The sequence below is a fragment of the Rhinopithecus bieti genome, unplaced genomic scaffold (assembly GCF_001698545.2).
Source record: "Rhinopithecus bieti isolate Rb0 unplaced genomic scaffold, ASM169854v2 scaffold_15850, whole genome shotgun sequence".
Classification (NCBI taxonomy): domain Eukaryota; kingdom Metazoa; phylum Chordata; class Mammalia; order Primates; family Cercopithecidae; genus Rhinopithecus; species Rhinopithecus bieti.
Window position 1 is genome coordinate 4,856,639 of NW_016809273.1, and position 14,211 is coordinate 4,870,849.

The 14,211-nt window shown below is 36.8% G+C and overlaps 1 protein-coding gene across 3 annotated transcripts in view; it reads left to right on the forward strand.

The window, feature by feature from the left end:
* Positions 1 to 13,922, forward strand: part of GABRB2 (gamma-aminobutyric acid type A receptor subunit beta2) — a 270,353-nt gene extending 256,431 nt beyond the window's left edge. For 2 of the 3 annotated variants that reach the window (XM_017889046.1, XM_017889044.1), the window contains one exon: positions 8,744 to 13,922. In XM_017889046.1, coding sequence (XP_017744535.1) covers positions 8,744 to 9,091 — 348 coding nt within the window. In that variant the 3' untranslated portion in view covers positions 9,092 to 13,922. The remainder of the gene's footprint in view (positions 1 to 8,743) is intronic. The other variant, XM_017889045.1, reaches the window with a different exon arrangement.
* The last annotated feature ends 289 nt before the right edge of the window (positions 13,923 to 14,211 follow it).

The following is a 14,211-nucleotide window of genomic DNA, read 5'->3' on the forward strand; positions in this document are numbered from 1 at the left end:
AAGTATCTTTTCATTATATATTGAAAACAGTGGAAAAAGCATAGGTTTGAATCCATAAACATAAGTTCAAATTATTGTTTTACAACTTAACTAGCTTTGAACAAGCCATAAATTTCTGTGTTTTGATGGGAAGGGCTGTTATAAAATGCTGGTAGTACTAACTCCATTCCCATAGTCTGGTTGTAAAATTTAACTTTATTGTTGCATAATAGAAGTTAAAAAGTCAGAGTAGAAAGAATCCTCACTCATTTCCACCATTTTTTATTAAAAATTACTGTAATGAAACTACCTGAGTATTTTAGCAGTATTTCCTGTTTACTTTCCAGTTCCAAACTTCCAATTTTTGTTGGCATTTCTCCATTTTCATTGGCACAGAGATTTGAAGAGTCAAAGATGTTGGCCTTCCCTTGCTCTCATAGAATTTGCATTTCATATTCTGATTGAGTGAACTTTCTTTGACCTCTTAAAACACTAAGTGCATGGTAGGTAGTCTCAGAGTGTTATTTTTGGAAAGACTGCTTTGGATATTCCCAGGGGATTAACAGTCCATTGCTTAAGCATTTCAAGTCACTCAGGTCACAGTGCCATTTCATGGAAGATAAAACACCATCTCCTCTACCCACACACAAGTCACAGTAACTGGAAATTTCACAGTTAGGATTTCTTGGATTTTTACAATTTCTCACTCTTCTCTTGATGATATGACTGGTGAACCTGGATTTCAGATAGTCCCATTTCACCTTCGCAAGATAAGCATGTGATGTTGTTAAGTTATTGAGGGCTTTGAGTTGTTTTTCTGTATATGACTATAGACTATCACAAGGACATCTCTCCAGAGGATATTCCTACCTTGAAGAAGGTTGCAGGAAGGGAAGCAGCAAGCCTAAACCAAACTTGGAATTAACTGATTATTATATAAAATAAGACCCCTCTTCAGGGTTTAATACAATATATTTTAAGCAAAATGGAACTCTGTTAACCAAGCATATTTCTTTCCTTGTCATGAAAAATGTTAGGATAGACATAGGAAGAGGGGAAAGCAAACTTCTTAATCTAAAACATTTAACACGATGGTTGTTAGAACCATCATCACATGGGTCAGTCTGGAAAATAATTCAAGATAGCAGGGAAGTCCATTTTTCAACCAACAGAGCAGCTGATTTGGTTGGTGTACAAACTGATTCACAGAATCATTTGGAGAAGGCTCTGGGATGTTAGTGCAAATAAATCAGTCCATCTCAAAATGTCAGCACTTGTTTCTTGATTGATAAGCACAATAACTCTAGATAAAGCATGATTTCCAGAGTAGATAGTTGAATTGGAAGCAGGAGACTTCTTTGTTGGCATTCGCGTGCTTAATAGAGCCTCTTCAAAAAACCTTGTCAGGAATGGACTTGGGAGTTAAAGCTAGACTAGAAAGCAGATGGTAGGGAGCCTCCTACTGAAGCAAGGCCTGCAGCATAGCTCCTTGTAAAGACAGTTTATCTGCAGAGAATGGCAGCTTATTCACCAGTCTACCTCTTTCCTCTCCTGCCTTTCATTTACTTTTGCTTCCTCCTCTCTCTTGTTTCAGTTACTAACAACAAAATTCCCATAGCCCCTTGAATAGGCAAAAATGCCCAGACAGAATAATTTGAGAAATATTTTCTACATTTTCCAGGGCAACAGAGATTGCCACATAGTCCTTCTGATTGGTTAAAGGAAAATTGTCTTTCGTTAATGTCCTAATCGGAAAAAAAAAAAAAAAAAAAAAAAAAGAAAGAAGAAAGAGGAAAGTTTACTGATTTGTCTTGTGTCTCCACTGCTCAAGTGAAGAGAAAAATAATTAGGAAATCCATTTGGGCAAGTCTAAAAGGGCTGGTGTGGAAACTCGATTTTAAGGATTAGCTAAATTCATGTGACCATTACTATGCCTTCCATTTGCTAAAATTGAGTCCCCTAAATATAGCCTGGTACAGAGAAGGCACACCAAGACAGAACTCATAATTGAGGAAATCTTGAGAATGCAGTTGTATAGTTTGGTAATTGGGAACAGAAACCTTGGAACAAACAGGTTAAATGCCAACTCCGTTATTTACTGTGTAACTCCAGGCAAATTGCTAACTATCCCTAATTCTCAACCTCCTCATTTTTAGAATTGGACTATTAATAATCCTGTTTATAGAATTTTCAAGATCAGCATTAAATAGGATAGTTGTTTAGAGCCTTTAATACAATGCCTGCCTCCAGTAAATACTCAATTAATGGAAGCTGCATGTGTTGTTCTCTGTCTATGAAAGCTGCTTTTCAGCTTGGTGGTGTGGACTGTGGTCAGTCTCCAGCTTGTGTATTACTTTTCTGGCCTCTGCTCCTCCTTTATTTGAAGTCATTCTGTCCAATAGACTAGCAGTTTTCCAAGCGTGGACACCAAGCCAGCATCCCAGCATCACCTGGGAACTTGTTAGAAATGCAGATTACTGAGATTCATTCCAGATTTACTCACTCAGGAGTCCTGGGAGTCGAGACCAGACCTGTTTTAACAAGGCCTCCAGAGTAGTCTGATATGTATTCAAGTGTGGGAAGCACTGAAATAGACTATCCCTCACCAAACCACTACCTGAGTCAGGCTTCGCTGGTTGATTTTAAGACAGGCTGGAGGCAGCATGGAATATTATTGTATTAAGATAAGCATCAGCAACCCAGAATTGTTACAGTGTTCTATGACTTATTTGTCATAAGATTTTGGGTAATTCAGTTCATTTTTCTGAACTTCAGTTTCCTGCCCTGTCAAATGGGAATCTATCCTGTTCTGCTGCTATTCCGCTGTGGTGTAGTAGGCCTCCAAAATAGTAAAAATTAAAAATAGAAAGTACCTTATGAAAACAGATATTTCAAAGGGGAAAAAGGAATGATAATTGCTATTGAATTTCACATCCAGATTTGTAAAGTCATTTTTTTCTTTTATATAAACAGTAAAAGAGATTATAATTCAATAAACTTATGGGTAGTTTACCTGCAGGCTTTCTCCACCTTTACCCTTTAAAACACGTATCGAAAAGTCAAAATCCTGTCAATCTCCTGTACCTTTGCCCTTGACCATGTACTTTTGCTCCCAACACAGCTCACATCTTTTGAAGTGAAAAGAAGAACAATAAACAAGACAAGGGAAAGAAAGGAAAATGAAGCCAGTTTAGCAGTCAGCCACTAAAATTCAGCAGCAGCTGGGTTCTTTAGGTCCTAGCCTAAAACATTGAAACCCAACACTGTTCTGCACACTGAAGATGGTATTATTGTAATAGATTTTCCTAGTTAAAAGATAATTTGAATTTTGCAAATTTTTTATTATAAATTAAATGCCTCTAATTTCTGTCCTGCCCTACCTATACTGTCTTATAGAGTTATTGAGATATTTAAATGAAATTAATTATGTCTGTTAGGATTCTTTGGAATGCAAATAACAGAAAAACTAAGTAATGCTGGCTTAAGAAAGAAAGAGAGAAGGGAGCAGGTGAGAAAGATGAATAAGAATGAAGAGGAAGAGGAGGAAGAGGGAGGGAGGGAGAGAGAAAAAGAGGAAGGGACAGGGAAAGGAAGAAAGATAATATACTGTCTTGCTTAGTATCAGCAAGTCAGGTATCCAGATACAGACACAAGGCACCAATAGGTCATAGGCTCTTTATTTTAGTGTTGGCTTCTTTCCGAATTAGGATCTGCTCTTACAGTTGAACCATCTCTCAGCAGATTCTGTTGATTTGAGGCCACTCACTTCTAGGTGCAGATCCAGGGGGAATATTTGAGAGTTTTTACTCTGCTATTGCCATCTGAAGGCTCATGGCATGCCATTGGCTCAGAAAAGGTCATGTGCCCACCACTGAGCCAGTTATGGTGTCAGAATGGCTCTGATTGGCCTACACCCACAGCAGACACCCAGAAACTGAGAAAGGGGAAGTGGCGGTTTCCCAGACAGAAAGGGGAGTGCATGGTGCTTGATGAACAGGCAAAGCACAGATGTCTATTCTCTTTACTCGCTAGTGCTGCAGTTAGCAGGACTCTGAAATTTAGTGACATATTTAACTCTAGACACTCTTATCCACCCCTCATTAGGGAAATTTTTGTAAGCATGCCATGCCCCTCCAGTTGACTGCCCCTACCATGCACTGAGAATGCCTTATTTTATGAGCTATGGAATGCTACAGGGATTATCTGGGCACCTGCTATGCCTCAGCATGAAAAAGTGTAAAAATAGCTGATTCTCCTTCTGGCTCTGCCACCTATTCATTACACAAACTTGTACTAAGTTTCTTCACCTCTCTGTGTCTTATATTCCACGCACGAGATCAGTGCCTGCCCCACAGAGATACTGGGATAACTGAAAGAGGTCAATATGTAAAATGGTTGGTTATGGCTTCTAGTTGTACTCACCAAGTTCCCTTCTCTAGGGTTAGAAAAGAGCATACGATATGGAAGTAGCACTGTGGGAAATACAGTTTACAGATCTCAGGTACCTGAGCATGCTGCTATAGCAACAGACCTGTATAAATAAAGGCAGAAGCCTTAGAGCAGGGAAGGAACTCAAGAGGTGGTCCCAGAAGTCCAGTCTTTAAGCTGGTGTTGCAAAGTTAAACCCATTCTTATTGATGACTCACAAAGAGGTGAGTGAGTTACTGAGAGTTCACAAAATTAATTCCACTAATCAATATTTACTTATTGAGCATCTGCTGTGTGCCAGGTGCCATGCCAGATGTTTGGGGATACAATAAGTGAGGCAGATTTTGTGTCTCTCTTCATCAAGAAGTATAGTATGGTGGGGAAGACAGAAATAAAGTAAATGATATAGGCACGGGCAGAGACTTCAAGACTAAAACACCAAAAGCAATGGCAACAAAAACCAAAATCGACAAATGGGATCTAATTAAACTAAAAAGCTTCTGCGCAGCAAAAGAAACTTTCATCAGAGTGAACAGGCAACCTACAGAATGGGAGAAAATGTTTGTAATCTCTTCATCTGACAAAAGGCTAATATCTGGAATCTATAAGAAACTTAAACAAATTTACAGGAAAAAAACAACTCCATCAAAAGGTGGATAAAGGATATGAAGAGACACTTCTCAAAAGAAAACATTTATGCCGCCAACAAACATGAAAAAAAGCTCATCATCACTGGTCATTAGAGAAATGCGAATCAAAACCACAATGAGACACCATCTCACGCCAGTTAGAATGGCAATCATTAAAAAGTCAGGAAACAACAGATGCTGGAGAGGATGCAGAGAAATAGGAACACTTTTACACTGTTGGTGGGAGTGTAAATTAGTTCAACCACTGTAGAAGACAGTGTGATGATTTGTCAAGGATCTAGAGCCAGAAATACCATTTGACCCAACAATCCCATTACCAGGTATATACCCAAAAAATATAAATCATTCTACTATAAAGACACATGCACACATATGTTTATTGCTGCACTATTCACAATAGCAAAGAATTGGAACCATCCCAAATGCCAATCAATGATAGACTTGATAAAGAAAATGTGACACATATATACCATGGAATACTGTACAACCATAAAAAAGGATGAGTTCGTCATGTCCCTTGCAAAGACATGGATGAAGCTGGAAACCATCATTCTCAGGAAACTAACATAGGAATAGAAAACCAAACACTGCATGTTCTCACTCGTAAGTGGGAGTTGAACAATGAGAACACAGGGAAGGGAACATCACATACCAAGAACTGTCAGGGGGTTGGGGAGTAGGGGAGGGTTAGCATTAGGAGAAATATCTAATGTAGCTGATGGGTTGATGGGTACAGCAAACCACTATGGCACATGTATACCTATGTAACAAACCTGCACATTCTGCACATGTATCCCAGAACTTAATGTATAATAATAAAAATTAAAATAAGCAGTCTATTTTAAGTTGAAGTATTCTAATGATATGAAAGACACTAAGGAGTAGCTGCACTTCATAAATTGATACAGGTGTTCAATACACCCCACTTTCCCCACCCCACCACCCTCCCACTTCAGTCTGTTAAGATCTCCAGTAAGTCTGAGATGATTTTTACCTACAGAAAGTTCATCACTCATACATATACACCACAAGAGCAAACATACTTAATTTTCTTTCGGGTATAATTATTTGTGGGGTTTTTTTTGCCGTGTCAGTGGAACCAGTAAGTAAATAAACTTCATCTATGGCATGTCATAATAATCAACTTTGCTTGTGCTTTAGTTTTTCCAAGTTTTTCTTCACATATTTTATTTCAGTTAGTCTTCCCGAATCCTATTCTTAGTCCACGGAAGAACCTAGATTCAAAGGATTAGGTAATTTTTCCAGGTCAAAAATAACAAATGGAAGAGCCACAACTACAGTCTTTTGACTCTGACTCCAACCCCAGTATTCTTTTTGGAGACTGTTATTTGCACTAGGATGCAGCAGCAATTCCGTCTTTCTCACCACTGTATCTGTGATGCTTGGCATAGGACCAAACACATATTGGATGTTCAGTCAATTTTTTTTTAATTCATGAATAAAAAAAAGTAACTAATAGAACTTTATGGATTACCTAATTCAACTCTTAAATTTGGATAGTGAAGCAGAAACCCACTAAGATTAAATAAATAACTCAAAAATAATTTGTTTCAAGCTTTAAGCAAGTTTCCCTTAATAATAACCCATAGCTGCCAATAGTTTTTATTATGATCGTTATTGCTATTTTATAGTTTGAACTCAGCCAGGTCTGGTGTCAACTCGTAACTCTCCTTATTTTAATCGCTCAATAGAGAAGCAAATATCCTAGTGGTTAAAGAAGGGAAATTTCTGGACAACATCATGCATAGTGGCCAAAGAAATTGTGCAAATTAAGTTATTTTCCAAGTCACTAAAGGAACAGTTAACAACCCAGAGAAGAAGAGAAAACAAGCATACTGTTGAAATAACAGTGAAGGATCGGTGTCCCATTTCCATCAGGTTTACTTTCCTCAAGTTTTGGAAAGGACTCCCCACTCCCAGCATTTGGACTGTAATGGTCAACATTTGAATTCCAGCTCCACCATTTAGTAACTATGTGGCTTTGAGAAATTTGGTGAAGGCCCTCATCTATAACCCCTGGGAAAAAATGCCATTTCCAAGGTACGTTGTGAGCATTCAGTGAATCAGTTGCTGCAAACCACTGGTACTTAACAGGAACCTTTAAATGTTGCTTCCTTCTGTAGGTCAAGGAAGTCCTCATTAAAGCCATTACCTGACCCTTCGTTGGCAGAACTTTTATAACATTTATTCAGCTTTGTTTCCAAATCATATAAACTTTTACAATTCATTTTAATAATATATTTGTTTATTATTTCCTCTAAGCAAAATGATACCATAAAGTAAACATGCAGAATGTCTGATCAGTAGGCAGAGAGATTAATTGGTCAATTATTATGTTCCAGCATATTTTATAGCTTTTATTTCTCAAAAGATTTTAGATTTGAATTTATAATACATGGCCATTAAACCACAGTTGAAAGGTAATTGTGAATATATAATCTTAGCAACATTCTTTTTTACCTTCTGCATAATTCATGAAGCTCAGAGCATTATATCTTCCAATTAAGTGTTTGGTTATATGCCTTGTTTCCATATATCATCAGAGCCTATCACTGGCCATTTTTTTCCTTATGATTTGAGAAACTTTACTGATAATTGGTATATCTTGATTATCCACCGAAATAAATATACTCTCTTGTTAATAAAAACTTGTTCCGTCTAGGTTTTATTATCTGTAGCAGTTGAGGCCTCTTAAAAATAAGGCATACAAATCTTCCCTTCTTAATACAAGAAAGAACGTTATGTAATAATTTAATGTTTGGAAATCATGATATCTATTTATCCTTTGCTTTTAGCTTTGCAAGAAGAAATTATCCAAGAGAGATGAGTTGACTATCTGCATAGCCAACTAATTGTACTCCTGAGGCCCAGAATTCAATTGAGCACAGTCAGCTGCAGGCTTGTTGCTTCCTCTCTAATCCTACCCTCTTCCCTTTCCTCTTCTCAGTCCTCTCCACCAACAGTGCATCTGGCTGTTATGCTCCTATTTTTGAATTCCTTCTTATTCTGAATACTGTGGTTACTTTGACGAGTCACATAGGTCCTGCATTTGTATTCTTCAACACTATTTACCCTGTTTATATGGACATCACAAATTTAAGGTGACATCTCATAACAGGGAGTTTTAAGAAACATCAATTAGATGAAATTGTACCCAAAAAAATGCCTGACATAAATGGCAAGTACTTGATAGTTATCCACTATTTTTAGTTCTAGTTTTGTTATTAATTCATCTATAATTAGGCTACTTTTGTGAGCACAATTCAGTAATTAGTTTCCTAACACTGTTGCATGCCTAGCACAGTTTAATTTTTATGTGTTCATATCAAGACTATAAATTCTTCAAAAGCGTGCCATGCCTTCGATTTCTCTGCACACCCTAAGAAGAACTAATGAAAATGATATTAGCAACAGTCTGTTATATAATTACATCATTACAGCAATCCTCTAGGGTTGGGTTATTATATCATTTAATAAATGGAGGAACAGAACCTCAAATCGCTTTAGTGGTAGAGTCTCAATTCAGACTCTAGTAATGTAATCGCAAAGGAAGCTCTCTTTACCACTATTATAAATCCCTTAAGTGCCAATCATAGTGCCTTGCCTAGTAAGCACCTGTAAAGCTTCTTTGTTCTGACTGTCTTTTTGATTCTTCTGCCTTGCAGATGGACCCCCATGAGAACATCTTACTGAGCACTCTCGAGATAAAAAATGAAATGGCCACATCTGAGGCTGTGATGGGACTTGGAGACCCCAGAAGCACAATGCTAGCCTATGATGCCTCCAGCATCCAGTACCGGAAAGCCGGGTTGCCCAGACATAGTTTTGGCCGAAATGCTCTGGAACGACATGTGGCACAAAAGAAAAGTCGCCTGAGGAGACGCGCCTCCCAACTGAAAATCACCATCCCTGACTTGACTGATGTCAATGCCATAGATCGGTGGTCCCGCATATTCTTCCCAGTGGTTTTTTCCTTCTTCAACATCGTCTATTGGCTTTATTATGTGAACTAAAACATGGCCTCCCACTGGAAGCAAGGACTAGATTCCTCCTCAAACCAGTTGTACAGCCTGATGTAGGACTTGGAAAACACATCAATCCAGGACAAAAGTGATGCTAAAATACCTTAGTTGCTGGCCTATCCTGTGGTCCATTTTATACCATTTGGGTTGCTTCTGCTAAGTAATGAATACACTAAGGTCCTTGTGGTTTTCCAGTTAAAACGCAAGTGATTTGTACACATGGTGGCAAGACAGCCTGAGTGCTCCATGTTGTCTGTTTAGTATGCAGCCTACTCAGAGGGGAATAATTTGGAAGATATTCTTAGAAGACTCAATAGCATTATCAGTCATTTGGTCATAACCAGATACTCCTCATCTTCCTTTTTAAGGTTGGCATGCTGTTGAGATGGCATTGTGCTTATGAAACATTATCTGTAATGCCATGCAAACACATTACTTGAAGATGATCTATGCTTTTCTTACTAAGATGATAATGGTGTCATGGGAAGGTTACTCCCACTGGTTTCTAAAAGATTCTCTTGTGATTGGAGCAGGCTAGGGGAATCAAGACAGAGACTCAGGAAACTGATTTGGCCAGTCTCTTAGCTTGAGCACAAAGGATCAACTATGATGTCTTTCATTTTGGCATTTAGAGATGAGGAGACTTCTGAATATTATCATGCATGGTGGCCAAGGAAATTTTTGCTAAACAGCTATTTCCTAGGTGGTTAAAGTAAGAGTTAACAACACAGAGCAGAGTAGAAAATCAGAAATGACGGTTGTAACAAAAATCAAGCAAGCAAGCAAGCATGACCCTTATCAGTTCCGCACAGCATCTGGTCTATACGTACTGTGTCTAGGGGCAAAGGGTGAGTAAGAGAGATTGTTTTTCAAACATCACAAGCTTTTGACAGCATACCTAAAGAAGTTTTTATAGTTTAATCAAAGATAACCGTGAAATACAAAAGTTAGAGAAATGAGAATTGTCTTAGATACTCAGGTTAGATTCAGAGTCATTCAAATATACAAATACAGAGCACAAACTAGCAAACAGATTGTTTTTCTCAGATGAAGTTGGCTGTCCCTGCAATTTTTGTCCCTGTAATTTTATTTCTGAATTGAATAGGGTATTTCAAGAGAAGGATTTGTTCATCGCTTTAAAGGATTCATGGTCCTCTCCAGCTTTCTTTCTTTCTTTCTTTTTTTTTTTGCTTCCAAAATCTGATTATATTCTTAGGAGACTGGCAAAGTAAGGCTTTGGAGAGATTGAGTGAACTGTATTTTCTTATGTGCAATGAAATTCACCATTGTATTTTTCAGCACAAATAATATTTCAAGGAGTATGAACACACGGCGAGTTAATTTGTGGGTTCATTTGTTTTGGGCTTGATTTTCTTAAGATTGCTTTCATTGTATATGTTGCAATCTGCTTAATCAAGGAAAATAAGAAAACTAGTGGAAAATAACAACAAAGCCACACAAACATGATAAATGATATGAGCCTCAGGTGATATTGCAGAAAAATATATAACTGTTAATCAGGCAGGCATTATGTATTTTGTTTTCTATTTTTAAATTATATGCCATTGTGCTTCTTTCTACAGTAATTGGACATACGCATTCATATGTTAGACAAGAAAGGGAATAAGCTAATACGTCTTCCTTCTGTCAATATGAGGCTCATGTTTTGCTTTTCATATAGGAAATAGTGAATTGCTAAATTTTCCTTAAAGTTTAATTTGATTAAACTTTTTATTGGAGGATGACCTTGCTATTTCTATTTTTAAAACAAAGAAACCTCTTCTTTTTAGAGTAGCATCCCTAACTGTGCATAGCAGCCAGTAATCTCCTGTGGATAATGTATGTTTCCTTGATTTCTTGTTTCCTTCATGATTCAGCAACTTGGAATATGATGGAGTAGTATTGCCCTTGCATTCCAGCTGTCCAAGAACAACAACAAACCTTTATCCTTCAGATTTCTGAATTTGCCCCAAAATGGGATGGTATTTTTTTCCACCCATATAGGAAACCTTGGCCCTTTTGTTTTGATTACAGAATCTTGAGCATCTCTGAATATCATCTCTGGGCGGAATCTGACCAATATTCTTCTTATAGGCTCAGAGTAGAGATTCCTCGTGTTTCTCCAGGGACACATTTTCTCCTAGGCAATCATTTTGGGGCATCACACTAAGTAAAGTGCCTACCCCTTGTCAACAGGGGGTAAAGTTTGACTAAAAAACATCAGGAAGGAACATATTGATAACTCAGGGGCACAACTCCAAAATGCCATTCTGAAAAGGCTCTTCTAGAGTCAACTCAGAGCCCAAGTGTACAAGTGGGCTCTTATGTGCAATCACTGTACAAGCCATAAAAATCTTTGATATTGCCATTTATGATCACAACAAAATTTTAGATGTCCAAGGAAGTCAACAGAACAATCCAGATCAAAGTGCATCTTTGCAGCTTGAGCCTCAAAAGCATAAAAACAGGAATTCATTTCTGCTCTCAGTGACACAAAAAATGAGGCAAAGGAAAAAAGATGGGACCTTAGAAATGCCCTAGAGTAAAAAGCATACATTGGCACTCAGTAACCACAGAGATAGAAACAACTGACTCATCCTCTCCAGAAATAACAGTAGATGTAGAATTTATTCTTAAATGTATGTTTCGTTGAATTGAAATGCAGTCATCAAATGCGAGGAGGGGTGCTAGACCTGATAAATCTAGGAAGACCAGTCAGCTTGATAGCCAGTTGTTAAGCTAAAGGACCACAAAGGTGTGTTTAGTAGTTCTGATACGGGATTACTATCAGTTTATACATATGTATAGATTTTCTTTTAATTATAAACAGCCAGAGAGCCAGCAATTAAGGTGTTTTTTCATCTTTGTGAAATTCATGGACAAATTCTGACTCTAAAATGCACAGTCTACATGAAATCTTTGATCTCAATCTGTATATATATATATTGTACATGACTGCTAGTAGGTATGAAATGCATTTCAGAATTGAAAACTCATGCAACATAACCATGTGTTTGCATAAGGAATGTTAAAATTCTTTCTACTGCAATTTATTAACAGGGGAAAAGATTCAAGCAGTGCCATCTAGACCTTTTCTCTTCTCATTTCTTCAAAAGCAGTGCTAAGTAAAATAATAATAATAAAAATGGTTTATGAACCAAAAGACTTTACATTCTAGCATTAGGAACACACACAAAAAATCTGTCAGCTTACAAAAGCACAACACATAAAGAAAGAGCAGTGGAATGCGTAATGGGGGTATGAATCACGTTTATTTAAAGCAAGACCTGCATTAAATTGGCAACTAAGATAATTTCCATCTTCTATAGGTAACTGTGCTCCAGTTTAATGATTACCTTCATACTCAACAAGAAAAATGGCAAAGCAACATCAACAAAACAGGTCTTACAACATATCTACGTGTATATATGTGTATATATAGATCCATATAAACATACATACATATATATGCATTCATATGTTGGAAAACAAAAGGAATAAGCTAATATGTTTTGTTTCCTTCATTAAACCAGTATATGAGTATTTTAATTTGGCAAACAAAATCAACATATTGAAATAAGTAACACAGGGTACTAAGCATTTCTCTATCAGCAGATTAATGCCTACAGTTTTTATGAACCATTGCACAGTTTAACTCCACAATAGTACTGTACCCCAGAACATCAGAAGTTAAGTAGTTGTCACATTGCTTGTCCAATTGCTCTCTTTTTCAAGGAAACAAATAACATTGTCCATTGGTGATTCAAAAACAAACATGTCTTAAGAAAGTGAAAATTATAAAATTCCTCCAAAGAGGAAGAAAAAAAAAAAAAAACGAAACCCCACCATGTTGGTTAGGGCAAAATACTAAGTATTCACAACTGTAGCAATCATGCCATTTGGCTAAATGTACAGAGTACATGTAATGTGAGCAACCATAACTTTCACTGAGTGTGTGTAAATATTAAAACAGATTTCTTAAATATTTTTAACTTCTAATTTGTATTTTATGGTAAGGCAATGTGCTAATTCTGTTTATGGCTTAAGTTGATGTGTTATAATATGTAAATAATTAAACATGCTGTAAATGAATAGTCAATAGATACAAGCAATTGTTTAGTTTTTTTTCTTAATTTTTATTTATTTTTTACTAAGTACGGTTACTGCAGTGCCCCCAGCAGAGTAATTTAAACACCCTTTTGCATAAATGGCTTGGGAATCCCAGACAGAAGGGTTTCAATTTGCTGTCACACACAGTCACAGACAGTCACATACACACACTCAAACACACATAATCTTTTGCTTATGCACTCTGTCTCTCTACCCGTCTATGGGAAACACTCTACTGTTTATGTAGTCAATGTAACAAACAAGAGATAGCCTTTGAAATGGCAATTGGGAAAAGCAAAAATGATCATTGATTACTTAATAGAGTTTTTTATATGTCAGAGTTCAAGAAACCAAAGTTTGCAACTTAAATCTCAGTTTTCAAAGAGTAAAAGTTTGTATAGATGGCACTACAGAAAATAAAAAGTTTATTCACACCAGCTCCAGAAATGTATTACAGACAATACATACTAGAAGACTTTTTTTTAATAATAGTATTTTGTCCTTAGGTAGTGTTGTTCCTTTCAACCAAAGACTCCAGAATTATTGAAAAACAAAAAAGGAGAGAAAAAATACGAGATAATGGGGAAAAAAGGACACTGCTTCACACCAAAGGTTTAAAAAATGTATTTTCCAAATGCACTAGGAACATTGTAAAAAACAGAACAGAAAGGAGTGAACAGAATGCTAATGAAGATACTGCCCTAAAGAAATCCATTCAAGAAAGAAAGAAAGAAAGAAAAAGAAAAAGAAAGAAAGGAAGGAAGGAAGGAAGGAAGGAAGGAAGGAAGGAAGGAAGGAAGGAAGGAAGGAAAGAAAGGAAAGGAAAGAGAGAGAGAGAGAGAGAGAAAGAAAGAGAAAGAAAAAGAAAGAAAGAAAGAAAGAAAGAAAGAAAGAAAGAAAGAAAGAAAGAAAAGAAAGAAAGAAAGAAAGAAAGAAAGAAAGAAAGAAAGAAAAGAAAGAAAGAAAGAAAGAAAAGAAAAGAAAAGAAAAGAAAAGAAAAG